The 27856-nt window shown below is 40.4% G+C and overlaps 3 protein-coding genes across 11 annotated transcripts; 2 read left to right on the forward strand and 1 right to left on the reverse strand.

Annotated features, from left to right (window-relative positions):
- Positions 1-235: 235 nt before the first annotated feature.
- Positions 236-2437, reverse strand: dnaaf1 (dynein axonemal assembly factor 1). Its single transcript, XM_026192480.1, has 2 exons — positions 1339-2437; positions 236-1249 (listed from the first exon to the last, which is right to left on the reverse strand). The coding sequence occupies exons 1-2, from the start codon at positions 2303-2305 to the stop codon at positions 387-389; spliced, it is 1830 nt and encodes a 609-aa protein (XP_026048265.1). The 5' UTR covers positions 2306-2437; the 3' UTR covers positions 236-386.
- Positions 2438-2445: 8 nt separating this feature from the next.
- Positions 2446-4628, forward strand: mrpl44 (mitochondrial ribosomal protein L44). Its single transcript, XM_026192481.1, has 4 exons — positions 2446-2695; positions 3136-3604; positions 3750-3928; positions 4047-4628. The coding sequence occupies exons 1-4, from the start codon at positions 2520-2522 to the stop codon at positions 4216-4218; spliced, it is 996 nt and encodes a 331-aa protein (XP_026048266.1). The 5' UTR covers positions 2446-2519; the 3' UTR covers positions 4219-4628.
- A 662-nt stretch (positions 4629-5290) lies between these two features.
- On the forward strand, positions 5291-27843 carry agfg1a (ArfGAP with FG repeats 1a). Of its 9 annotated transcripts, none has more exons than XM_026192308.1 (15): positions 5291-5742; positions 10651-10744; positions 12557-12672; positions 13472-13637; positions 14437-14599; positions 15190-15258; positions 15597-15716; positions 16746-16817; positions 18196-18411; positions 19435-19609; positions 19762-19841; positions 20277-20381; positions 22733-22915; positions 23158-23252; positions 27006-27843. In XM_026192308.1, the coding sequence occupies exons 1-15, from the start codon at positions 5576-5578 to the stop codon at positions 27063-27065; spliced, it is 1881 nt and encodes a 626-aa protein (XP_026048093.1). In that variant the 5' UTR covers positions 5291-5575; the 3' UTR covers positions 27066-27843. The 9 variants fall into 9 exon arrangements, with proteins under 9 accessions (XP_026048093.1, XP_026048096.1, XP_026048095.1 ...); XM_026192311.1 differs by having other exon boundaries at positions 5292-5742; positions 16746-16778; XM_026192310.1 differs by having other exon boundaries at positions 5293-5742; positions 22733-22885.
- The last annotated feature ends 13 nt before the right edge of the window (positions 27844-27856 follow it).

Here is a 27856-nt window from a genome sequence, read left to right on the forward strand (position 1 = left end):
TTTACAAGTGTATTTATTTGGGTGGATTCTCTCAAACAAAATAGATACATTTGCTTTTGAAATGGTCAGAAGTAACCAAAAATTATACATATCTGTTACAAAACAGCTAGCATTGTCTTACCCATTGCACTGTATTAAACCACAAAGGACCACAGTTGTCTGGGAAAAACCCTGAATGAAATAAAATTATATAAAATGTTGCTGTAATGTGAAGAGTAAACGTATAATTCCCCCCGAGAATACTGACCAAATCAGTCCTGAATTTATTCTTTTCACAGTATAACAGCTGACAAGCACACAGACAAAACAGCTATCACAAATATGCTACAGATTGAATTGCAGTTTACTATTTTAATTCATATTTCAAATTTAATGACATCAAGGTATTACTCAAGCTCCTCGATCAGGCAGCGTGGTGGAGAGGAGGTTCGGTTTATTTTTGAGTTTGACGGGTCGGAAGGCGCACCCTCATCCTCTGGATACACCAGCGATGTAGAATTGCCAGAGACAGCCGGTGATTTGTCGCAGCCACTTGTTAGGAACAAAAAGCTCTTAGCTGGAGCGGATGTGGAGATGCTGTCACTCTGAATCCCAGCTGGTGCTTCCCCGTTGCTGTCACCTGATATGACTTCTATTTTTGGTTTAAAGGCCTGCCTACAAGAGAATGCTGCGTTAAAGTCTTCTGTGTCCACATCTTCCAAATCAGGCAACTCATCAATACGCAATGAGCGACTTGCTGGAGGAAGGTGAATGGTTTCCAGCAGCTCTGCATCTTGTAGCTCTGTAATCCGTGGTCCAGGACTATGTACCAGTACATCGTCATCGGCTTCAGGAAGGGGAGGCTGTTTGTTTTTACTCTGCTCTCTCTCTGCTTCATTTCTCTTGGACTGTTTTTCTTGTTTATTTTCTGTCTCTAACATGTGCCCTACAGTACTGCCTTGCTCATCTGCTGGGATCTTTTCCCTTCCTTTCTCTTCTCTTACGGTGTGCGTTATCGGAGAATGGTCCTGGGTATCTTCATCTAACTGCTCTCTCATCAGGAGTTGACCTGCCTCCTTGGTCTCAAGATGTTTACTTGCTGGTTGATTTTCAAGAAGTCCCTGTTTTGACTGTTTCTCTAAGAACTCTTCATGGGCATCCAGGCTGTCCTGCACAAAAGCTTGTATCTTGTCACCTTGTGAAGAAGTTAAAATCTGGGTACCGTTTTCCTCAGTAGTAGTTTCTGGAGTAGAGGAAGCATCGGTTTTCCCTGAAATGAAACAATTATACTGTGTAAACATTCATCCACATTTACTCTCAGTATACAGACGAGGGTAGTAAAAGCTGAAAGCTGATTACCTTTATCCTGTAACTCTCTGAGTCTGCGTCTTTCCTGGGCCTTCTTCCGAATCATTGCCATTCCATCCAAGCTTTCCTGAATTTTCTTCCTCTCTCGTGTATCCCACTGCTCCCTCTCCTGGCGTTCCCCTTCCAGCCCTCCCACTGCCCACGACTCAGCACATGCCCTGTCTTTAGGAAACACAGGGCGATCGTCAAGAAACGTGAGCTGCTTGAGGCGTACAATCATATTTTTTCTGTAGTTTGGGATTTTTTTCACGACCTCATTTCCCATTAGATTCAGTACACGCAGTTCTGGCATGGCCTCAAGCACAGGCAGGATGTCAGGGTCGTGTAACAGGTTGTGAGAGAGGTCTAATACACTAATGTTCAGACACTGACTCAAATGCTCTATGTCACCAACAGTTTCCAGCTTGTTATGGGCAATCTGCAGAGTACTCAGGTCAGGAAGGCAGGAGATGTTCTCTATGATGTGTATGTAGTTGTTGGAGACGTTCAGGATGCAGAGTTTCTTCAGAGGCTCTAGGTTTTCCAGCTTGTATATGAGATTTTGCTGAAGGAACAAGCAGCGCAGATCAGTCTGAGCATCCAGATTCTCAATGCGTTGGAGCCCATTGCTTTCCAGCCAGAGACATTTCAGACCTGTGTACTCCTCTAAGTTCTCAATGGTGGAGAAACCTTTGAAATGCAGATACAGCGCATCATTGTGGCATGGTGTTATGTACAGTTTGTTCTGCTTACAGTGGTCTCTCAGGAATTTCTTGGTCATCCGTGGTCCTGAGTGTTTTTTATTTTTCTCCTGAGGTGAACTTTGCAGCTCTTTTTTCCCAAGGTCTTCTTGAGCTCCACTGCTGTCAGAACTTTCTCGGGCATCCCCACCTTCGACTTCAGTTGCTACCAACACTTGATCTTCCATCCTTTCTTGATTTTCCGAAGTGGATATCGTTAAAATTGATATCAGAAACATACAATACTTCTTAACGATTGGTTTTATAGGCGTTTCTGAATTGTACAGTCGAATAAATAGCAATCAGCAGCCTGCCCCGGTCGTTAATATTAGTTACCGTTTACGCTTGTTTCCATGGTAGCGCTCCGTCTTTACGCTCCAGCCTACCGGATATGCTTTGTTGCTCCGTGTCGGACACTTTTAGTGGTTGCACCTTGCTGTTTAGGGACCCAACATGGCGTCAGGGTACTTACTAAATCGTGGTGCTTTGACATTAGGAATTCATTGCCAGCGCGTCTGCAGGGATATTTCACTGTCACAGGTTAGAGAGAAAAAGCGATGGATGAAAGCTTACACGTACCTCATGGCGAAGAAGTTGAAGCTGGAAGGACCTCCACCTCCGACGCCACGGTAACGCCAAAAATCACTAGAGAGCGTCTCAAGGCCATTCGTGTATTTGATATTTCAATGTGTTTATTTTTTCATAGTCCGTTGAGAAGCGTGCATATGGACGGCATTTTAGTGCAATTTTGCAACTGTTTAATGCAGATGTTTTAGCGCTGCGTGTGGCGTTACTGGTTTCATGGCTTTTCCAAATAACACCAGAAGCGTAGCTAGCTGTCGAAGCTTCTTTGCCCAAGGGTAGAAAACCAAGATCCTCCCCGTGATCTCGGTTAATCTTCTAATTTTATCATTGATTTAATATATAAAAATGTCATATTTTAATGACCGTATGCTTTGTCCATGGCCTTCTAAGACTTTCTGTACACGCTTTTAGTGATTTTAGACATGATTTTAGCCACTGTACACTCCTATTTCTGTTTGGTATTTACTTTTTTCTTCTTCTTCAGATCCCAGCAGCCTCACTGGGATTACCATGCAGAGATTCAAGCTTTCACCCATCGCCTGCATGAAAATTTCTCTCTTGAGCTCCTGAAAACAGCCTTCATCAATCCCTGTTACCTGCAGATGGAGCAAGAGAAGAGAAAGGGGTTGGGTGTGGAATCTGAGACTGCCGCTCTTGTTCTAAAAGATAATATGCAGCTGAGTAAAAAGGGGTCTGCGTTCGCTGAAAGCTTCCTGATCGACTGGTGCAGGGCAAGCTTCCCGAGCCTCCCGGCCATCGGGGTGGAGAGTATTGTAGGGCACCTCACCAGTCCAGCAGTCATCACTTACGTAGCCAGAAATCTGGGCATTGAAGACCTAACAATGAGTGCAGAATTCCCTGTTCCAGATGATGTGCTCTGTTCTACTTTCATGGCAGTGATCGGAGCTCTGCAGGAAAGCAGTGGAGCTGAGCGAACTGGATTATTTCTCAGGGTAGGTCGCTTATGGCACAAAATCATTGGCACATAATAATTCGCTTAGAGGAAGCATAATTTGTCCACATTGCTCAGTTGCCTCTGCTGTGTGTACAGTGGTGGGACATTTTGTTCTTGTAATCTTACCTCCACCTTCTTCCTAGGATTTTCTGGTGACTCAGCTGATAGGAAAGGACCTCTTTGATATGTGGACTGTGGTCAACCCCATGGGACTACTGGTGGAAGAGCTTACAAAGAGGAAAATTCCTCTGCCGGAGCCTCGGCTCATCCGGTCTGCTGGAGCCAGCACAGTGTTGCCACTGTATTTTGTTGGCTTATACAGGTATGTGTTCTGTTGTTCGTGCGTTGTTACTGTTCTAAATTTAAAACTGATGCGATGGGTTAAAATTAATGCTATGAAGAATTTACATTTTTGTCTGCTCACCTCTTTGTTAATTCAGTGACAAGAAGCTACTGGCTCAGGGTCCAGGAGAGACGCTTGCAGCAGCCGAGGAAGAAGCAGCTCGCGTGGCCCTCCGGAAACTTTATGGCTACACTGAGAACCGCAGACCCTTTGACTTTTCTCCACAACAACAACAACAGCAGCCTTTTATTCAGTCAGCCAGCAATTAATTAACATCTCTAAAGCTGCAGCAAAAAACATTTAAAGGGGGCAAGGACGGACAGGAATCTCATTTGAAGACTTAAGGCTTCCCACTGATTGCAGAGTGTGCTGAACTTGACATAACTGGTTCTTGTTGGGTATTTAAAAGTCAGGTCCTTCAGTCAAAGCAGAGCACTATAAGTCTTGATGTTCTAAGAAAAAATGTTGTAAGATCTGGCTCAGACAGAATATTGTTCCAGTAACTGATGACATCTTCAGTAGTGAACTAGACTGGTCAGCTCACCCTAGATTACAACAGAGGTTCTGAAGTCCATTGCACAAAATACTCTTGTAAATAATACAAATACCATTTGGTTTACTTTGTATTATGTAATAATATGTTATTCAGTTGTAATAAAGTGTGTAAAATACACATCCATTCTGACTCTTTTTCACTTATATTTCTCCACACATTTCATCAGGGTATTTGCATATGTTCCTGTGACAAATTCTTCTTAAAATATCTTTAAATATCTAATATTAATTTTCTATCGTACATTTTCCTGAAACAAATAATCAAGCATTGCGTTTAAGGAATTTTACGTATCTTTTAATACTTGACGTATTTCATTAATTTTTTTTCATATAGTGACGCAGTGCATTTTTAATGACTTGATTAACGTTGGGTCTAGTTACAATCTTGTAGTAACCAATACCGCACAGTGGCGCTGTTGCGTTAAAGAAAGAATAGTGGCGCTCTTTGCGCTGTCTGGAGCACAACCAAAGAGCTGTCCCGTTAGAAACAAGATGATGCTCTTTGTTTCAGTTTGCGTTGTGGCCCGCTGCAATTCTTCAGACAAGTCACCGAGCGTACTGTCTGCTTCTATGTACACGTCAAAATTTGAACTGAAGATAAAGTAACTCACATAGCCGCTAACTGCCACAATCTTTAAATTGTGTTGTTGATGCCGTTAAAATGCCTGCAGCGTGCAGCGCATACGACACAGTTAATGCCAACTTAAATAAAATTAGATTAAAAATAATAGCCTCCATCTGTAGTGGATATCTTTGACTGATGAGTTTAATGGGCTCACGTTTGGCCTTGAGTCATGAAGACTCGCTGTGGCTGCATAACGGGATTTAAGCGAAGGCGGAAGTAGATGGCAGCATAGCTCTTGTCCCGTTAGCTAGCGCCAGGTCCATCGCCTGAAAACTCCTTGTTCGAGGAGACGCGAGGCCGCCCTGACAACAGACCCACCTAGCGATTCACTCTGTCTTTACGAGTCGACAACCATTAAAAAGAAGAAAGCACAGCTCTTTTAGTTTTAGCTAGCTAGCTTTCCGTCTCTCACGGTTTTATTCAACCCCCGCTATAGATTCTTTACCATGGCGGCGAGTGCGAAGAGAAAACAGGAGGAGAAACACCTGAAGATGCTGAGAGAAATGACGAGTTTGCCTCCCAACAGAAAGTGCTTTGACTGCGACCAGCGAGGCCCGACCTACGCCAACATGACTGTGGGTTCCTTCGTCTGTACCTCCTGCTCTGGCATCCTGTAAGTATTAAGTTGCACAGTGACCTTAGCTTAGACATGGCGCACACGATATTAATGCGCTTCGGCTACACGGGGTAAACCCAGCCAGTTAGTCAAATAGTAGCACTAGCTACCGTCAGATGGGGAACTAGAAAAGACGGAGGTAGTGTGAGTTTAGCTGTTTTGACATTGCAGTGTGGTGCGTTGGGCGGGGTGCATAGAGGTGTCAGGCGAGCGCACCAACCAGCCGAGATGCTAGCTAACGTTAGCATCCAGTGTTAGCAAGTGAACTTATCTGACACTTGCAAGCTAGGTCCACAGATAAGCCAGCTGCTGCTGCTTCCAGCTGCCGGTAACGTTAGGAAGCACCACCTAGTAACTGAGCCGGTCCGCCCTGTGGAGCCATATGTTTGAGTCACTTAACCGCATTTTCGCTGCAAACGTGATGGTCGACACTTGGCAGAGCGAAAGTCGTGTTATCTTAAGGCGCGACTGAGATAAATGTAAAATCTGTTATCAATTGTGCGAAGTTCACTCATCTATTTTGTGTTTTCGAATTATTTATCCTCTGGCATAACATCGCAGCTCGAATTAGAGCTGACAACGCAGTTGATCAAAAGCTTTTTTTCTCTCCGTGTATCTGCAGTTTACCTCCTACGACGGCTCTGAAGCCCATGCATTCACAAGCATTGTAGTTTCATTGTAGCAGAGTGGAGGGTTTTATTTGTAATTTTTTTTTTATTAAAATCTTTGTGCAGTTGTGTGATAAGCATTTTTTTTTTAGCTTGGGATTAGTGGAGCACTCCGCTTCTTCTTATTTTGCCACACACACACACATACGTCTCAGCTCAGCTGTCATATTTCCTTCTTGCATGTTGTATGATGCTGGATACATTCAGAAAGAAAATGGTTTAATGCAATAATAACAAATCACTTCGTCACTCAGTTTTACATCAGTTTAGTGGTAAATGGGGCAAAAGATGTACAACATGGAGGAAGTGTTTCCCTCTCACTGCCCGTGTTGCACTAATCATTCTCAATACTCTGCAGTAATCGACCTTTCAGACTGCACTGACATGTAGTTCACTGAGAAACAACACACACATGAAATGCTAAAATAAATTATAAGTGCTATCACCATCACCCATAAAGACACAAATACTTGAATTAGATCTGCATGCACCTTTTATACAGATCACCTTGCCATTTTCTGTTCATGAATAATTATCATTCTAAAAATATTGTAGGTAAAAGGTAAGGTTTTTATTGCTTAGTAAATGCCCACTGACCAGGTTTGAGTTAATGTAGCTTAGCTTTGGTGAGCATTAGATAAATTACATGCTGGCTGATACTTTCCCTTTGTTTACCGCCACCAGTGGGTGTTTCTGTGGGGACGCCGCTGTGTATTTCCCATGTGCTTGCCCTATTGCTTTAAATCCTGTAATAAGAGCTAATTAGTTCATTTTTTTTAGCTTGAGATCTCTGTTCTAAACCTTATATCCTTTCTTTTTTGTCTTTCTCGCTGACTTTTGGTTAGATAAAGGTCACATTCAAGGAAAATCTTTCTGTTGGAAGAGTGTGGGGCTGAAAGCATAGATGTCTGTATGATATGCGCAGGAAGCTTGATCTGATTTTTAGGTTCAGGAAGTGGTGTGGCCCCACTGTGCTGCTACATCAGCAGCATGTGATGTTGTGTATGTGAGCAACAGGAAGTGGCTGTGAGGTCACGTTGGAATTATGAGTAGTTAAAATTCATGCGCAGACTTGATAATTTCAATCACTGTCTTGGCTTATTATGCCAATTTTCTGAATAACCATCGTGTTTTCTTTATTTTGTCCAAATAAACCAAAGCAAACTCATCCAACATTACAGGTGGCTTTTTAATTCCTTTTTCTTTTAAGATTAACACTGTTGACTTTCTCTGGAGTGATGGAGAGTTCACAACAACTTACTTCTTAATAACCTTCTTCCTCCCGTAGCTGTAGTTGTTTAAAGGGTGGGGTTGGAATTTGCTATATAAACACATTCCTCATGATGGTGGAGCCTTTCCCAGGAGGAACGCCAATCGATGTCTTACTAGAGATTTGCTCATGACGGGAAGTAACCCCACTTGACCTATGTGTTCCTGAGTAATCAGAGTTGGGAAGGTGTCACAGACACCAAATGTGCTGATACATGATCTGATCAATGGCTAGTTACCAGAAATGACTCTAATATAACCCTGACATTTGATTTCTCAACAATGGTGTGGAATCTGTGAAACAGGGATGGGGTGACTAAATTAGTAAGTCACTAAATTAGGAATGGGTATTTTCTGTTGTATGAGACGCTTAATAACAGTACTGTTAAAAGACTAAAATATCGTTTTTTGCAGGGATCTAAAGCAGTGAAATGAAGTGTGTGGACTTTCCTCTCTTTGGAGACTTTGTGTTGCCAGTTTCTCTTACCCTGAGGCAGTTGCAGTATGCAAATGAGCCGAGTTCCCATCTCTGAACTAGTGCAATAGGGACTAGTTCATGATTATTTTACAGTGCAATATGTGGTACTGTTCTCTGACACGTTGTGATAAAAGCAGTTCCTTTATACTGTGCAGCTACTGATTGTTACTGCAATTTAATTCTCCTGAAAAAGTCACCTTAATATAAATTTTAAAATTTATAGAAGTAACAAAAATGACATTTTCAGAATTAGAACTCCTCAATGGGACCACACTGCTAAGACGTTGATATAATATTTAGACCTCAAGGGCTCTGGAAACCTCTCCCTCTATCTGACCTAGTTTAATCTTCGTAAGACTAGAATTTGGTCACTTATCTTCCTCAGGGAGCTGGAAAAACTTATCCAGTTTAAAAACAATTCGTTTTTTGTTTTTGTCCGTTCCTCTCTACAGTGCAGTATCAGGGGACCATTTTAGTTTTTAATACTCTGTTTTAGGGATTTGTAATGTCCTTCTACTTTAGTGTGACGTGGTTCTGCTGTGATTGGTCCGTGTGTATATTTTTGTAAGCCTAACACAAAGCACTAGTAAATGATTAAAAACTAAAAGTGCACTGCTTAAACATTAGTCATGTACGTGGCAGTCTCAGCATTTGTATGAAGGGAAAGCAAAACCCCCACACATTTTCATGCAATCTTTTCCACATTGACATAAAATTATGTTATTTCTTTTAGATCATTATGTTCTTAAATGTGAACCGACAGGTCTTTTGGGTGTTCACAAACAGCACGAATTAGCTAAACTGTAGCTTCTGTACTCTGTACCAGATAGCAGTGAATGTTTTTTTTGATTAAAGTCAATCCACTGACTGACGGATGTATTGAGAAAAAGGTTTAATGACAACAAGTTCTGTTAGAGGTAACAGCAGTGAATAATTTAACAGGCCCGTCTAGTATTTCAATGCCTTCAGCATCTGACTGCTCTGTGTATAACATCGTGTTTGTAAGCCACAGAAAGTTGATCCTGTTCACCTGGACGTAGCGTTTTCAGTGGCAGAAACATTTCGTCACTTATCCAAGTGACTTCTTCAGTTTGTAAACTTCATACAAAACTTTTCTTGTTATAAAGATGCAGGGGAAACATGCAAAACTCTTGGTAGTTCTTGTAGATGATAAAGCAGGAGTTCAAGTATTTAAAAACACTTGAATTAAGAGTTCTTTGTATATTATCCACAATCAAAAAACTAACTTTGCTTTAATTGTGTGTTCCTAAATGTTAATACCATGTCATTATGTCTCTGTAGCATGTTACTGTGTTTGAGATTAAAACTGAGGTTGATAAAAGCTGTTTTAATCATTTATATCTGTCCACCATACCTGTAAATACGTCTATTGTATAATGGGGCTTTGAGTGCTGTCGGAATGCTTCCTTTAACACATCTGTGTTATGGCTGATTAAATCCACTATCCATGTCCATAAGCGAGTGTATCTGTTGTGCTCCTGACATGCTGATGGCTGCAAAGGGAAACGGAAGGAAAAGATGCCTGTGGCCACTGTTGGCACAGTGTAATGGCTATCCTAATGATATTTGCTGATGATGGCTGTTTGAGTTTACTCACTGCTCACCACTTTCTCTGCTTTTAAAGGCATTTGAAGTTGCAGTCCAATTTATAATTTGTTACTTTCTGAAGACTGGTTAACAGCAAAGGTTAATGTAAGCAACTAGAAGCACAGATCCTTTTTTATAGAATTGAAGATTTATTTATTTATTTCAATATGTTTTATGTGTTGACAAGTACTTTTGTTAACTCGCAGTTAAAGTGGTCTTCACGCATGGTAAATGTTCTGTGGTCACCTTCTCACAAAAACAGGTGGTGACCGTGCCAGTCAGCACGACATCAGTTTTCACCTGTAAGCGATTCGAGGAAAACGTGCTCAGACAATCAGGCCTGGAGCTTAATAATAGACAAATGATTGCTCTTTTCAACTCCTACCATAACCAGGCATTTTTAATTTGGGCCATTGTGGCATTGACTGTGTGACCTTCTAAGGAAAGTGAGCCAGGCTTGTGTGGTCTAATGGGTGTTACTCCATAATTGAAGTTTCTATATTAAGGAAGATTGTTCATTCTTTTAATGTTTGGACAGTCTCAGTTCAGTCAGTGTAAGTGAAGAGAGTTTCACCCACTTCCTCTGGTTATTGTACTCCCTTTCTTTTTCTGTCAGTATGTCTCTCTGTCATTATTTGTCTCTTTCATTTCTCTCTATAATCATGACTTCTTATCCTCAGTTACTCACTTGTCCTAAGTGTCTCTCTCTCTCTCACACACACACACACACACACACACACACACACACACACCAGCAACCATTCAGCTTTCAGCTAATTAAATGGTCCCGTCCTGAGAGGTGGGCTCTGGAGTGTATCAAGATGAGGTTTTCATGTATGTTGTCTTCAAATTAAATTGACCCTTGTTTCTATTTTTCCATAGACGAGGACTGAATCCACCCCACAGAGTCAAGTCCATCTCCATGACAACCTTCACGCAACAGGAAATAGAGTTCTTACAGAAACATGGCAATGAGGTAGGAACGGCAATTCGGCCCTGTCAATTAATAAAGTTAGAAATTAAGCCCGAGGTCAACCTTCCCACTGCTTTCCTTTCTGACTAGTTAGATTAGCTTTTGGTTGAGCCATCATTGTTTGTCCTTGTCTATTCAATATTTAATAGACAGGTTGGCATAAAGTCAGCCTCTAAAAATCTTGAAATGGGCTGTGTCTGTTGTGAAAGTTCTGCTTTAGTGTTTGTATTTAAGTAGCCTGTTGCACATATGCTTGATAGGCACGCTTGAAATTCATGCGGACTATTATCATTTTACTGCGGTAGAAAGTTTTATAAAACAAACTCTAGATTAAAAAGTGCATGCTACTTTCCGACAACAAAAATTGTTGTAAGGCAAATGTTTTGTCAGTTTAATACAGGTGTTGTGTCACACTTTTATTGAATAGACAGGTCAAGAATTTCATGCATTATACTGGCACCTATTTACTTATGAGAAGTATAAACAATCGACCAGTTGCACTGTGCAAAATACCGAAGGGACGAGATATTTCGAGTAAACAGAGTACGAAATAGTGCAGTGCCACCCACGAAGGACAGTCTATTAAAGGATGTGGCAAAGTGGCATGGAAAGCAGACATGAAGGAGACTCAAGGTTGGAGCTGATGCATATACGCTTGAAGGCTGGTCTATAAATACTGCCTGTAAGTTACCTTTCTGTCTTCATAGAGCGCACTTGACAAACACTGAGCCGAAGGAGGATTTAATTTATGTGGCTGGTGGCTTACCCAACTAAAGTCTATATGGGAAATAATGTTATAAACTGTTGGTCATAAATTGGTGCCCAGTCCCAGTGTTTTCCTGTTTAAAGCAGTGTTTTTCTCACAAAGTATTTATTTTGACAACACCTAGATAATATTAATAGCTGCCCAAGTATAGTTGGTAACTCATATCAGCACAGAGTTTTTGTTTTGTTTGTTTTTATTATGTTTTATCCAGGAGAACAATGCCATCCACAACTGATCTACTTCTAGACATCCTGAAAGTCCAGTTGTGACTATTCAGCTCGCACCAGCCGTCCCCATGTCATTGTTTCTCTTTCTTTTTGGCTCATTTGCCGGGTTGTCATTGTGGTGGTCCTTAATAATGATGCACCGCCCCAAGGCTCATCCTGAAGTTAGACCTACTACAGCTTTACTGTCTTGAACTGTATGATGACCGGGAGTCTTCTGGTTCCCCCAGAGAGCCACTACCGTGCTGTTATAATGAGGTCACTGTGTCTGGAAACAGAAATAAGACCACTGCAGTCTAAGATGCATAAAATATATTATTTTGCAATTTATTTAAGGCAATATGTACACCAAACATGTTTGTTCTCCAATATTTTTACAGAAAAATAAAGTGGATCTTTTGGAATAGCTTGTTTTGGAAAGTCCTGAACTTGAGCAAACTAAAATGGAATAGCCTAAAGCACGTGGTCCACGTGAAGAATTCCACCCTCATCCCAGAGTCAAATGTGTTCAAAGCATGGGATAAAATTCCACCACTCCAATGTGGAATTTTATCCCAAGACAGAAATGCTTTTTTGTACTTATTGCTGCAAAGGTTCACACCAGGGCAGAGGTTCGCAACCCCTTTATCTGTCAGAGGGGGTTTTCTGTTTTGTTTTTTCTTTACTCTGCAACTTTATCTTACATGTGGCTTGTCTTTTTATTTGCTTGTCTATTTTTCCTTTATTGGAACAATTTCATTACTAATAATGACTGATGGCAAAGCTCTGTGCGTGTGTGTGCCGTTTCCTCCAAAAATCCCTTTCTCTAACTCTGTGTGTTCTCAGGTTTGTAAACAGATCTGGCTTGGTCTTTATGATGACAGAACCTCTTCAGTACCAGACTTCAGAGAACCACAGAAAGTCAAGGAGTTCCTACAAGATAAATATGAGAAAAAGAGATGGTATGTCAGTATCATAAGCTTGCTGAGAAAAGATCTTTGTCAGTGTGCATTGTGCAAAGGTTTTTTTTTTGTTTTTCGCCCTCTCTCTCTGGCTTGGAATGTTTCACATGTGCCTCATAGCAGTTAGCCTCTAGCAAGCCACCAAATACCCCTCTTGAGATGTACAGAATCTAGGTCATTACAGTAAAGCTGCTCTATATGCAAGACTTAATTGCTCCATGAAGTTATAGGCTTTAATCAACTGAAATATGTATGAGCTTTTTCTAGATGTTCTAGAGCTTCTTTTTTGACTCTGAATAAAATTGTCATTGGTGTTTGTGAAATAAGAACTAGCCAAATGATTACTGTTTTAAGTTTAAAAGTTAGTCACTGATTGTCGCTGATCACTCAGTGATTTAAAAGATAAAAGAAAACAACCAACAAACTGTGATGCATCTTTAACGGCTTCTTGTAAGATTTTTATTTATCCTCTGCATTTTGTTATGACAAATTTGATACACCCAAAGTGTGAATTGGGTAAGCATGGATGTTGTTACAAAACATCAACTCATCCATCTAGTGTTTAGTCTGAAATATGATCAAAATGAGAGCAATGACTAGTGCATGTTTGAACATGCTAGGTTTGCTGCAGACAGGCATTCACGTGGTCTGCTCTGTTGTGCGCACACACAACTTGTAGTGTCTCACTCTTATAAATGGTAGTTTAAAACTAACACTATTTATTTATTTATTTATTTTTTATTTTATTTATTTATTTATTTTAGTGTAAGTAATGCATAAATTGTTGATTGCTTCCAAGGTACGTGCCTCCTGAGCAGGCCAAGGTAGTGGCGTCAGTCCATGCCTCCATCTCTGGCTCCTCAAACAGCAGCACCAGCAGCACCCCAGAGGTTAGACCACTCAAGTCCCTGCTGGGGGAGTCGGCACCGTCTCTACACCTCAACAAGCACACCCCACCAAATCAGGTGAGACTTGCATAGTGTACACACATGCACACAAGTCATCATATGATTAACACATATGTTGGACAGCATAAACCGGTTCTTGTTCAGTGTGCCATATATGCCACATCTAGCAGGGTTGAGGTGAAAATATGTAGTTGTTACTACATATTCTCCCCTCAGGTTGGTCTTTACAATGGTGTGAATATTTACGCTGTTACACTTTCAGCTTTGAACTGGGTTATCAATCGACAGTTAACACTCAGCATTGTTGCCGATGTTAAAATGAAACCTTATGATGGGCTTTAGCGGAAACGATGCTACCAGTTGATGACCTTGTTTACTTTGCTGAATGCTCTGTGGTTCAACACTACCACAGTTACTTAGTAATCCATTTACACACACATCCCTAAATGCTTTACTGACATGTTTACATTGGACTTAATTTGCTAAGTGATTTGCTAATTAAAAAGTATCTCATAGATACAAAGAAAATAACGACTCTTCGCACAAATGCAATGACAGATTTATTGACAACAGGTGCAGTCCAGGATTAGACTGTGAATTGTTTCACAGCAGTATTAAGAAGCCATGTCTTTAAAGACAAAAGCATATTCATCTTGTTTATGATAAATGACCAAATTTGCCCACTGAGATAAGGTTCATCTTTCATCGCTAATGAGACAGTGTCACCACAGTCTGTTTTTTCACGTGGCCTATTATCTCCTCTTTATTAATTTGCATGAAGGCTGTTTAGGAGCTCATTTATACCGGTTTAGTTATTTATTAAATTTTTTTCAAATGCATCTCTTGTCGTCACCAGTCTCCTGTAGTGAGCCGTGGACAAACCCAGCAGCAGCAGCTCCATGACAAGAAATATGACCTCCTCAGTGACTTGGGTGGTGACATCTTTGCTGCCCCGCCCAACATGAATGCAGGCGCCAGCTCCAGTTTTGCTAACTTTGCACACTTCAACAGCCACACAAGTAAGCAACAGACCAATAACACTCATGTTTTTGTTAGTTGCAGTAAGTAATGTAGTTACCACTTTAAAACACTTGTAGGCAAGGTTTGCTTCAACCAGTGTTTTCAAGTTTCACTATTGAAATGTGCATGGCATAGCGTAGCCAGCAAGTTGTCTCTGATGGAGATCCCAACTAGAGTTGGTTAAACTGCCTTTTCAAGAAGGTCACACCAGTATCTAATTTCCCTGGGCATGTACAATGTACATGAAGATAGAAGTCCTCAGCACATATAATCCACAATAAACAACAAAAAAAGCCCCAATTACCAATCTCTTACCAATAAATAACTGCGTTTATAGATATTGGATGTGGGGTGGGCACTTCTCCAGAGGTGGTGTATTTACTACATTAGATGGGATCAGGATGCCACCAGTTTGGAGAAGATGTGAATTTGCTATACATCAGGAGTCATGATGTGCTCTTGGATTGTATCAAAATATATTATAAAATTGCATCAGACAGACAAATTGCCATGGTTACTAGTACTTGTAACATGTGGCTGTTAGCATTTGCTTTCAATTGAGGATAATGTCCTCTCATTTCTCCCTCAGAGCCTTTAAGATTCATCCTTAATGCAAGAACTAAAGTGGCGTTAACACACCTAAAAAACATGCACACAGGTGTGTTAAAATTAATGTGTGTAGTGCTAAGCACACAAGTCCTGCTTTATATTTGGGTGTGCACATGAAGGACTCTTGGGTGTTACTGGGAAATAGTGAATGTCGAGGTATATAAGCTGCTACGCATTTTAAGTTGCACTGCTCTACTACTCTGATTATTCCTCACATTTAACACATCACCCATTGTATTTTATTAGTAGTGTTTAACCCATTGTATTTGTTTTGCAGTCATTCATGTCTTTGGATATTGTATGCATTCATTCATTAATCCATTTTTTCCCCTCACTTTTTTTTTCCTCCATCTGTTTGTCTGTACAACACCTCTACACAACTTCAAGTGGCACAGAATACCAAAGGAGAGGCAGACTTTGCTAATTTTGATGCATTCGGGAACACTTCTGGGTCGACAGGTGGTTTTCCCTCTGCACCCCAAGCACCATTTCAACCCCCAAATACAGGTAGAGCAAGCTGGTTTTACTGGACAAATAACACAACTAAGTCAATAACACAGAGGAACAGGTTTGCTTTATGTACACAGGCAGACATGTAAAAATTTACATAGACAAATAATTTAGTCACACACACACCTCAATGGTAGTCAAAATTTCTCTCACATCATCATTTGTTGGTTTATTTAAACTGTTGTATCACCTCTGTTCCCAAACCTTTACATATGTGTAGTGTTCATTCATTTTTTTGTTCAAATGTAAACATTTCTTTACACCAGAGAGTTGTACGGTTTTCAGATGATCCTGTTTAAAAGAGAGTAAAAGAGACTAAGACGTGAAGTACTGTGTTCAGGAGATTATCCACTGTACCTCACTAGAGACATTTACTGTAAACTTTGCTTTGGGCATACACAAGCTTCATACAGCTTAGCCACATGTCTGAGAAACTAACATTGTTGCGTACTTTTGAGGTTCTAAATTAATGCTGGTGTTGTGCAATAGATGAGCGCTAATCAATACATGCGTTGTTAGCCAAAGCTTTCTCTCTCTCTCTCCTACAGTGTTTCAAAAATACATTGGCAGCTTATTGACACATCCTCTGGCTTATTTTCAGCACTTTGACTCATAAGTCACATACTCTTATTTGAACAGTAGTTACTGCCACAAACTTCACTTCCTGTCAGGAAAATGTTGTACTACAGTGCCCTCTGCTGGAGGTGCATATTGACTCTGTGTGAAGCGGCCTCCTTAGTGTTTATTTTTATTGGAAACATTTTTAAGTGGCTTTCTCACAGATACTGACTGCCTTGCACTGTCTGCCTTCAGCTGTCAAATCTGTCTTACTTGTTTTTTGTTTTGGGTTTTTTTTTTTTTTTTTTTTTTTTTTTATCCTTTGCTTTAGCAGTATTTGATTTGCTTTGATTTAGCACTTCATAATGTTTACCTCTGGGTTACCTGACATCTTTTCTTTGATTTCTCTGCCATCTTACATTGCTCATTACCCCATTTCTGCCTCCCTCTTTGATTTGTGGCTGCAAGCGTTCACTGTGCTCTCATCCAGCCGCAGTATGGGTGAGTTTGCCACTGCTCTGCCTCTCCAGTGTTCACACAGTAAGTCTCTCTGCGCTTGCCCTCATAACAGCTTTCACTCTCTCACCCATCTTGTATGTGTAGTCATTGTGATCCCAATCCTCTCTGTGTGTGTGTGTGTGTGTGTGTGTGTGTGTGTGTGTCTCACTATGTTGTTTTTTGTTTGTTTTTTTTTGGTCCATTTATACTAAAATTAACAGCTGATAAAGCTCAGTGGTTAAACATAAGTCTACTAATCTTTGATTGTTGCAATGATTAATATGACCTACTGTGCAAAATAGACCAAAGTGTATAAAAATCCAACAAGGCAACATGAAAAGAGATGATAAGAGGAGATGCATATTTTCCCCTCAAGCAATAATAATATTTTTTTTAATGTGCTTAGCCTCTAGATTTTTATGCAAAAATTACTTCTACAAAAGCTTTTACCCTAGAATCTATTTTTTGTAAACTGTAATGTGGGATGCCTTTAAACTCGGACTCCTTTAGTGTCCCTGACCTAAAACTCATTAAATAACCAATATTTCATAGAAAGCAGTGAACTGCTGATTAAAATGCAGCGGTATCGGTGTCATTACTAAAAATTGCCTTCTCTCCCCCTTAGGGTCACAACAACTGTGCTGCGTCCCAGTTAGCTCTGATTGTTTTACCTCGGTGTCCAAAATAATTTATTATTCTGTGTTTGCTTTTAATGGGCTCCATACAAATCTGCTCTTCATGTGCTGCAATTTGGAAATTACTGCTCTGTAGCAAAACCTCAATTTTTCTCTGTAATATGCAGGAATGTGTGAACTGAGGGTTTCCAAGCATTGACATGGCGTGTTGAATTAGTTGCATAAAGATGTCCAGAGTGATTATTTTGCAGTCTGTTGCAGAAAATAGGTAAACATTAAGAGATTAATGTTTCGTTTTGCTCTAACACGTTTAGACCTGCTTGAGTGTGATCGTGTTGATATTACAGCGCTCAGTAAAATCTGCAGGGTTGTTGGCATATTAAAGAGATTTTTTTGGGAGATAGCAACTTGTTTTCTATCTCTCAGTGAATACATTTTGATGAGTTTTGTCTTTAACTTCCTTTCTCCACAGTATCGTGGTGAAGTCGGAAGTATTGGAGTTACACAAGAAAATTGCTGCCCTGCACATGCTCAGCCTCTAACACATATAAGTGCTAATTGTGTGTGCTCTTTTGGTTCATAGGCTAATGAAAAGCCAGCATAGTGCAGTGTAACAAAGGACAGATGTTGCTATCTATCCTTTAGAAGGTGTCCCTTTACCAGCCTGACTCCCAAGTTTACCCTTCATGCAGCTTCTTCTCTCCCTCTCCATCCTGTTTTGTTGTTTCTCAAAACCAACAATTACAGTCCCCCTTATGACTCTTTAATCTCTCTCTTTCATACAGGTAGCGCCTCAGGGGGACTAGCAATCGCCAGTTTTGCAAATTTTGAGAACTTCCCCAAATCGTGTAGTGCTGACTTTGGATCCTTCAGTTCCTCCTCCCAGAGTAACTCCACAGGAGCTGGCAGAGACGTTGTACAGAGTACTAACATTTCTGCCGATAAATACGCAGCCCTGGCTGACCTGGATAACATATTTAGCTCTGCCGAAACAGAGCCAGGTAAACCCTTCATGCCTAGCCTGTTTCATAGATGTCCATTGTAGGGCTAGAGAATGACTGAAAAACAAAAATACAAACTGAAAACTAGGTTTAATTAGGCGCATAGATTTAAGTCCCTATAAGTTTTCTTCTCCTGGCAGGGATAGGCAGTCTCTAAAAAAGGGCTGGTTTACATTTTCTAGCAATTTATACTTGCAGTAGAGGTCAGAAGTTTACATACACTCATCGTGGGCATGAATGTCAAGGTAATTTTGGGCTTTTAGACTAATGACTTAAAAAAATTGCACACGTTTTAATTCGTTTGGGAGGTTATCTAATTCATGTAGGATCAAAATCATAAATATGGACTCAAATATATGCGTACATTCACTTAAATCTTTTAATAAGCAGTGCTAAAGGTTCTATAATCTTTTAACTTGACAAGGCCAAAACCTTTTAACTTCTCGTTACTGATGATTGACTGTAACTGGTAGTTTCTGGCCTCTTTGCCAGCATAAAAAGAATTTGTTTGAGAGCAGCCATTGAATTGACCAATACTCGTATCTTCACTGACTTCCTTGGACTTTGAACAATCCTGCTTCTTAGAACAATGACAAAGAAATGCTCAAAATCCCCAAATTGCCAGGACATTAATTCTTACAGGGAATGTAAACTTCTGATCACGATTGTCTATACCTCAATGTTACTGAACCAGCTGCAAAAAGGCAACTGGACATGACTGAAATGCCTCCTCACTTCTGTGAATGCTATACATCTAGGTTTGACTGAAGCATTTTAATACCACATTATTAGAAGTTTGGTGTTTGAGTATCTGTGAATTGTACTGAGCTGGTTTTTCTCATATAAATATGTATTTTTGGCCTAGAAAATATGCACTTCCTAATGACCTAACATTTATTCCCTATTAGGTTCAGTATGGCAGCTATCTCCGGACCTCTTTGAAAGTTTAACAGCATTTTCTTCTGCATTAAGTGAACTGAGGTAAATTGAACCTGGCTTTCCTTTTATGTACTTCTATTCTAGGAGGTGGTATTCCTGGTGGGGTGAGCTCAGCAGCAGCAGCAGCAGGAGTGGGTGGTTTGCCTCAGAAACAGCCAGCAGGTGGAGACCGCTATGCTGCTCTAGCTGAGCTTGATACAGTCTTCAGCACCTCAGCACCTGCCACCATTGTTTACAATACCACCAGCACCTCACAAGGGTAAGAGACTGCACAAACCAACATAAATCAGACAAATCTTTTTTCTTCATTCTGATGATCAGTGTTCCAGAATACAGTTAGGAAAAGGCCACAGAGTACCTTTCTTTTTGCATCCTTTCCTAAACTTATGTGCTAACGGTGTGTCACTACAGGAGTGTGTTTGGCTCAGAGACGGGGGTGTCAACAGCACAAATACAGCAGGCTGTGCCCAGCATGGCTCAGGGTTTTGGAGGTAAGTGAACTTAAACACGTCTCTGATTTGTTATGGTAACAATGTTCACAAAATTGACACGGTTGTTAGTAATTGTTCATGTTTTACATTTCTAAATAATTTTAGAGTGAGGTTGAGGAAACTGAGACAATCACCGAGAGATTTGGCAGTTTCATTTTGTACAACTTGCGTACTTAAATGATGATTCTTAAAGCATCATAACTTTATCATAACTTAAAACTTAATTTGGCAAGAATCAGCCTAGTATGGTCAAGAATTTATTTTTGTTTCATTAACATTAGTTAATTAGTTTGTTGTGATGTATAAAGGACATTGACGTGGAACTGTCAAAACACCCTCTATAAGCTATCTTTAAAAAAGAAAAATGTTTAATGTATTCTTCTGCTTAGGACTTCATGCTAATTAATGTTAATTTGATGCTGTTTTTCCCATCAGCACACCCAACCAATCCATTTGTAGCTCCTGGTGTTGTCCCAGCAGCAGCTCCAACCAACCCATTCCAGTGCAATGGCAGAGCAGCAACTGTTGCAGCTGCAGCAGGTTTGTTTTTGTTGGCTGTGTCTGTGTGTGTTTTGAGAATCACCTTACTCACTTAACACCCTGCTTACTCACTTAGTTTAGTAGTTCAGTTTAACAGTGTGTATAGAAATTAAATGCACTTGTTCAGTCATAAAGTTAGTGTATTAAAAGCTGTCTTTTTTTGCACATTGGAAGTGGCAACCTTTGCCTGTGCTACCTCAGAAGTGATTATATCTCTGACAGTGCCAAACACAGAAAAAGCAACAGGAAAGTGGAGGAGGGCAAAAAGATTGAAAACTACAATTCACTATGGAACTGGTTAGCAAGAGAAGTGTTGCCATTTACTGGTGTGCAGAGATTGATTTTAAAAATAAATCGGTATGGTGAAGAATTTTTAGATTCAGTTGTCTGTCTTATTGTCCTTGGCGTGCTGGACAGGCTTGATGAGGGTTCTTCATTGGCATGGGTATCCTCCCACCTTTGGTAGGTTTGTTTGTGCTAACTGCTTCCCCTTTGCTCTCATGTGCTTTGCTCTGCCAGTGAATGATTTTAGCTGTCACTGAGGAAAATCTCGAAAGACGTAAACACGGCACCACTGAAATAGCCCAATAATCCAGTTACCATTTCATCACAGAGGAACAGAGTGAAGCTGAATGAGAAATGACTAATAACGATAGGTTTGAGGATGGATTCATGTTTCCCAAATATCTGTGGTTTCTGCAGCATGGTCCTCTTCTCGGTTAAAGAATTAAAGGGGAAATATTAAACTTTATTGTTCATTAAACGAAAACTTACACCCTGAGTTATTAATCACGCTAATTACCAGATATGCTTCATTCAATGAATGAATGAAGCCTGTATCACTTTATCAGCTGTAAACTGTGTGTGTGTGTGTGTGTGGGTGTTTTCTTTTGTTTTTCTTAAATCACTGATAGAATTGCTTGGTTTTTAGCTGGCTGTCTGACACATTTTGATCCCAGCTGTTGCTCCTGTGTGTTCACCAGAGATCAGACACTGCCACTAAACTTACTGATAGGGATGGGTATCGTTTAGGTTTTATCCGATACCGGTGCCAAACCGGTACTTTTGAAACGGTGCTGATGCTTAAATGGTGCTCAAACCGGTGCTTAAAGAATGGAGAACACAAAATTGGTCAAAAATCTCTCATGTTCAGCTGTTTGTTTTTTTTTGTTTTGTTTTTTTTTGTAAAAAGATAACAGTGTTAGCCTTTTCTGCAGCTATAGGGCATATATGGTATCACTCTTGGCTGGAAGCAGTGCTTAAACAATGGGAAAAAAACACAAACTTTGTCCAAAACCTCTCATGTTTAACTGTTTTCCACTTTTTCTTTGGTCATTTTAGCCTTTTTGGCCAGGGTGAAGGGAGTATCTGCCATCAAACAAGAAGACAGCTGCATGTAACTACGACGTGTTGTTAGTTCACCTTACATGCATTAATTTAATAACGTGGTTAGCCTTCTCAACGTAAATTACACACCAACAACATTAAGCTACTCACGCAGAGCAGAACAGCTGCTACTGTCATCATCATCCTCATCATTTCTGCTACACTGGCAGGGCTAGGGGCCAGGACTCTCCTCTTCGGGTTTTTGGGGGGTGTTGCTAACTCCGGGTCCGATAACAGGCAACCCACCCGCAGTAGATGCGCTCGATGTGAGGTCTCGCAGCAAGCTATCAAATACAGCGCATTTCTTGGCGTTTAAAAAAACACTATACGTCGCCAGGTGTTTCATCAGATTTGAGATGTTACCTCCTTTGACAGTATCACAGTATCAGCTTAAAGCACTTGTTGCAGGCTGCTGAGTTTGCATATTTTGCTGTGAAGTACAGCCAGACTTTTGACCACTTCGCCTTGGGCATTTTTACTCTGTAGCTCTGCTCTAAAATAACGTATGTACCTGGACCCGCCTACTATCCTTGGAAACGTAAAATGATTGGCTAGAATTCAAAGTGTATCACATCTCAGGAAAAAAAGCACCGAAATAAAGCACCGAAATGTGCGCTGCTTTTCGGTCTGGTTACTACCGTTTATGTCAGAACCGGTGCCATCATTGCACCGGATACCGGTACCCATCCCTACTTACTGATGTCTGATTCTGACTCCCTCTTTTCTTTTTTCTACAGCTTGTGTGCAGACACTCTTATTGCATGTGTTTAAACTAGCCAAATAAAAAACGAAACAAAACTGAGATTCTGACAATCCCAGCACGACACACAATACTGAATTGTAGACGTTTTTGCCCAAAACGAGTCACACTGGGTTACAGAATCGCAGCAATAGATCAAACCAAATTTTGCCTATGTGTTGAGCTTTTGTTGGTTCCTAAATGTTGCTGTTCTGCTATTTTGCAGCACCATTTGGCACAGGCTCCATGAGTATGCCAGCTGGATTTGGGAATACTGCAGCCTTCAACCTCCCCACCAGCTTTAGTGGAACGTTCCAGCAACCCTTTCCTGGTCAGGCTCCCTTCCCTCAGCCTCCCGCCTATCCCCAGCAACCCAACGGTGTGTGTCATGTAGACAATAATGGCTATGGTGAGATTTGAGCTGTAGTTGTCAAGTGGTCGTCTATAAAATTTTTCTTCATGTAATATTTGGTTCACTCAATTAACCCTGACGGAAGAGGTCTTATTTGATTTGGTAATATTATTGATATTATTGTTTTAATTATATTTATAGCTATATGAAAATAATATAGAGCAAGCTAGATAGATAAATGAGAGAGAGAGAGATCCATGTCCATCATGTAACACTTGAAATCACATTATGTCTTTCAGGTGGAGGATTTCCAGCCTTCGGCCAGGCCAAGTCTGTTGCAACTCCTTTTGGGCAGGCAATGGCAGGACCTATGGTCTCTAGCAACCCTTTTCTGGTTAGTCTGGTGGCTATGTGCTATAGTCTCCTGGATCAGTACTGTGCAAAAATCTTAACTCATCTTTCATTTCTTACAGTGGCTTGCAAAAGTATTCGGCCCCCACAAACATGAATCAATTTTATTGGAATTCCACATGAAAGACCAATACAAAGTGGTGTACACGTGAGAAGTGGAACAAAAATCATGTATGATTCCAAACATTTTTCACAAATAAATAACTGAAAAGTGGGGTGTGCGTAAATATTCAGCCCCCTGAGTCAACACTTTGTAGAACCACATTTTGCTGCAATTACATCAGCCAGTCTTTTAGGGTATGTCTCTACCAGCTTTGCATATCTAGAGACTGAAATCCTTGCCCATTCTTCTTTGAAAAACAGCTCCAGCTCAGTCAGATTAGATGGACAGCGTTTGTGAACAGCAGTTTTCAGATCTTGCCAGAGGTTCTCGATTGGATTTAGATCTGGACTTTGGGCCGTTCTAACACATGGATATGTTTTGTTTTAGACCATTCCATTGTTGCCCCCCAAAGGGGGCTGAATAATTACACACACCCCACTTTGCAGTTATTTATTTGTAAAAAATGTTTGGAATCATGTATGATTTTTGTTCCACTTCTCACGTGTACACCACTTTGTATTGGTCTTTCATGTGGAATTCCAATAAAATTGATTAATGTTTGTGGCTGTAATGTGACAAAATGTGGGAAAGTTCAAGGGGGCCGAATACTTTTGCAAGCCACTGTAATATCTTGCTTCTAAGCAGCCTGGCGTTTTCAGTTCAGTTCTTGTGCCTGAACATTTTCAGATGTTTGTTTAAGCCACTTGACCTGTCAATCATTCAAGTATAAAAAAGGTGACTAACTCAATGCATGACCCAGTGTTTCTACACATAGCAGACAACTTGGAAATGAACCAGAACAGATTATTTAGTTGAATCTGTGAAAAATGCCAATAAAAACATAGTTTGATAGATATAAAATGGCATTTGTGTATGTGTTAGGACAAAAAAAATAAGACAAAAAGTATAATGAAAGTCATGCTGTTAAGAAATAGATTTCTTTTTTTTCTTTCTTTTTTTTAAATCCAACAAGAGCTGACACAAGACATGAGAGCTGACCCTCATCATTTGACGCTTCAGTTGATCCATCAGAAATAGTCTTAGTGGAAGGGTGGCCGACAAGAAGCCATTCTTCAGGAAGCAGTATGTTCAAAAAACGTCAGGAGAGGGTTCCACTGTGTATACAGACATCTGTAAGACACTGTGGAGACTGGAGCCTACCCCGGCTACCCGTGAGAGGCAGCCAGGCTTTTACAGGGCTAACATGGAGAGACAACCATTCACACTCACACCAATAACTCATGCAAACATGGGGAGAATATGCAAACTCCACACTAGAGCTGGGCGATATGAGATTTTTTCATATCACGATATGTTTTTTTCATTTCAGGCGATAACGATATCTATCACGATATAAGCCAAATAACTATATTTGTAAGATTTAGATGTGCCGTTGCTCACAAGTAAAATGTGAAATAATCAGCAGCTTGTTTTTATTTAAATATTTATTTCCCATAATAAGTTCAACAGGGTAGATGTACTTAACTCATTCACTGCCATTGACGTCTATAGCCGTCAATTGCAGTGAATGAGTCAATGGGTTTAACTCATTCACTGCCAATGGCTGGCAGTGAATGAGTTAAGGAACATGAGACTTTTTCAGATAAATAAAGGCAAATATTGCAAACTACACAAAAGGCAGCCGCTAAAGCGTTTAAGTTTCAAAATACAACAAACAAAACAGACTAAATTGTCAATTCCACTTAGAAACAAAATATTAATTCTAAAAATAAATCTTAGTTTTTTTACAGAAGAACAGACAAAACTGACTAACTTTTGTCAATATCAAATAAACTGAGAACTGAAAGGAAATTCTCAATCTCTCCTTGTTGTATAGCTGATCTTTTCAAACAGTTTTAACAGTTACTTTAGTCTGACAAAAGCCGAATGACGAATTAGCGCTTCCAGTCAGAGACTGAGGCTACGTCCACACGTACACGGGTATCTTTGAAAACGGAGATTTTCCGTTTTCGTTTTAAAAAATAATCCCGTCCACACATAAAGGCAGAAATGAAGGAAAACGCTGCTATGAACATGCCAAAGCAGCAGGTGGCGCTAGATTCCTAACCGTGCAGAAATGTTGGCCAATCAGAAGTCTAGAAGCCTCGGTGGGAAAAAGTAAACAAAGCTGGGGCATAGAAGCAGAACCGAGTCGTATGTGTGGAGGGACAGTAACTGTGTGTATATGTAAGCATTTAAACACTGCAGAGAGTAGAATTAACAGTAACAGTATTGTAGAAATTCATTTCACCGAAACAATAACGTGGCGCAGTGTGACGCATGCACCAGTTTATTGTATTTCCAGACTTGCTTTCGGCACAATTTACAGTGCACGCTACTCTGTTTTTTGTCAGACTTGAAATAGCCGAAATACCTTCACACTACGGAACTTCTATGGCTCTTCCGTTCGACAATCTCTCCGGCATTGGAACCATCATCTGTTTTCTCTTCGGTCACGCTCGGTTGATTTTTCTAGTCGGCACACTCGTTTCCTCCATTACGAGCTGGCTCCATTACCCGCTGGCTGCTTCCCAAACAAACACAACTTGGCACTTGTGCTGTACGTAACAAGTCACGCGACGTGATGCTGCGGCTGTGATTGGTTCGGCTCTGCGCTACTTAGTTTGGATTGGCTGACCTTTTTTTTTTTTTTTTGAGGACAAGAGCGGCGAGGTCTATCGCGATAGCTTAATTTCTCTATCGAGTCAAAGTTATATCGCGATACATATCGTTATCGTTCTATCGCCCAGCTCTACTCCACACAGATAGTGGAGTCGAACTCAGGACCTTCTGAACCACTTTGCTGCTATATTTGTCACCATGACAATGATCCTAAACACACTGCCAAAAGCAAATCTGAATGGAAAACCACGCAGTGGAACACTATCAGTCATGGATTGGCCTCCTCAGAGCCCGGGCCATAACATTATTGAAGTAGTGTGGAATCATCTTGACAGAAAAAAGAACAAAAGTCAGCCGACATCCAAAGAAGAGCTTTGAATGTCCTTCAAGAAGCCTGGAGAACTATTCCTCATGACTAGTTAACGTAATTACTAGAGAGCTGCCAAAGAGGGTTTAGTCTGTGTTGAAGAATAAAGGTGGTGATACAAAATTTTGACTTTGGTATATTAGAACCTGTACAAACAGTTGTTGACTCATGCTGTATTTTCCTGTGTGTCACAGGAAAAGTGTTTCACATTTGAATAACCTCCTGCACCTGTTGATAAGATAGATAAGATAAAGCTTTATTAGTCCCACACATGGGAAATTTGTTGTGTCACAGCAGAAAGTAGACAGTGCAAAGTTAGAACAACACAAATGAAAGAAAAAAGGTATAGGAGAAGATAAAAAGAATAAAAAACTATATGCAATAGAATAAAATACTACGAGGTGGCTCGAGACTATTGCACAGCACTTTTGATCTGTGTTTAACACAAAAATAAATTAAGAGACTTCAGTTCTTTGTGTAGATTTTATTGTGAGGGATGGCTTTGGTTTTTGTTTTTTGTTTTTTGAATAACCAGCCCATTGCTCTGGTGAACAGCCATATAGCTAGCATACTTTCTTCTCAGTTAACACTGGACAAGAACCTTAGTACACAGTCTAAATGCGTGCTTCCCTTTTTCGTTCTAGGGTGCGGGTCCACCTGCGCAGTATCCAGCTGGAGGCTCTTCCACAAACCCCTTCTTATAGCGGTCCATCATGTCAGCTGCACTACAGGGTCAACAACTGGCACGCTTGCACCTATTGCACTGTTTTTGTTTCACAAGTAGCTTTAAAAACACAATGTTTGTAAGAATTTGTATTTTCTATCGCGGTTTGTCATAAATGGAACATTATGCGACACAGTCGTGCTGACACTGTCGAAGGCTACAAAACAGTGATGGTGTGTGCAGAGGGGGAGGTCGATGCCCTCCCCTTTATTTAACCTGTGAACTAGCCTGGCCTCTACTGAGCCACAATGTATAATCGAACTGGTTGAAAACTAAGTTATTGCATACAGTATATCCCATTCATTATGCTGCAATTCTGTACATTTTTTTTCTTTTAGGAAATTAGCTCTTTGTGCATATCAGTATTTGTATCTAACACACAGAATTTGCTAAGACAGAACTGTTGCTTTGAAAAGCTAATGGGTACTGCCAGTTACTGTATTTGTAAAGAACCAAACTATTTGTGCAGGACCCTTTTAGATAAACTGTTCTCACTAAGGAAATGAATATATTCTGTTGTCAAGGTGGGGTTAGGGTTAGGAGGAGGACTGAATGCTACATCAGGGATGGGTGGGGTGGGGGGCTCGTTTCTCTGTTGTCTCCGCCCTGCTGACAGAGTTGCAACACTTCAAATGACAGTCAGAAGAAATGGCTGATGAACTGAAAACCACTTACGTGCATTGGGTATTAAAAAAGTTTAAGTTAAGGTGTAAATATATACAGTATATATATTAAAATGAATTTTAAGTAAAAAGAAACGACCAAAGCATT

Source organism: Astatotilapia calliptera, chromosome 14 (assembly GCF_900246225.1).
Source record: "Astatotilapia calliptera chromosome 14, fAstCal1.2, whole genome shotgun sequence".
NCBI lineage: Eukaryota > Metazoa > Chordata > Actinopteri > Cichliformes > Cichlidae > Astatotilapia > Astatotilapia calliptera.

Excerpts from the sequence above, each read along its gene's own strand:
- dnaaf1 (XM_026192480.1), bottom strand. The coding sequence starts at position 2,305 with ATGTTTCTGATATCAATTTTAACGATATCCACTTCGGAAAATCAAGAA. Across the intron at positions 1,250-1,338 it reads CAGAGAGTTACAGGATAAAG|GGAAAACCGATGCTTCCTCT; the intron begins GTAATCAGCTTT and ends GTTTCATTTCAG.
- mrpl44 (XM_026192481.1), top strand. The coding sequence starts at position 2,520 with ATGGCGTCAGGGTACTTACTAAATCGTGGTGCTTTGACATTAGGAATT. Across the intron at positions 3,605-3,749 it reads GAACTGGATTATTTCTCAGG|GATTTTCTGGTGACTCAGCT; the intron begins GTAGGTCGCTTA and ends CCTTCTTCCTAG. Across the intron at positions 3,929-4,046 it reads TATTTTGTTGGCTTATACAG|TGACAAGAAGCTACTGGCTC; the intron begins GTATGTGTTCTG and ends TTGTTAATTCAG.
- agfg1a (XM_026192308.1), top strand. The coding sequence starts at position 5,576 with ATGGCGGCGAGTGCGAAGAGAAAACAGGAGGAGAAACACCTGAAGATG. Across the intron at positions 5,743-10,650 it reads ACCTCCTGCTCTGGCATCCT|ACGAGGACTGAATCCACCCC; the intron begins GTAAGTATTAAG and ends ATTTTTCCATAG. Across the intron at positions 15,717-16,745 it reads ATTTCAACCCCCAAATACAG|CGTTCACTGTGCTCTCATCC; the intron begins GTAGAGCAAGCT and ends TGTGGCTGCAAG.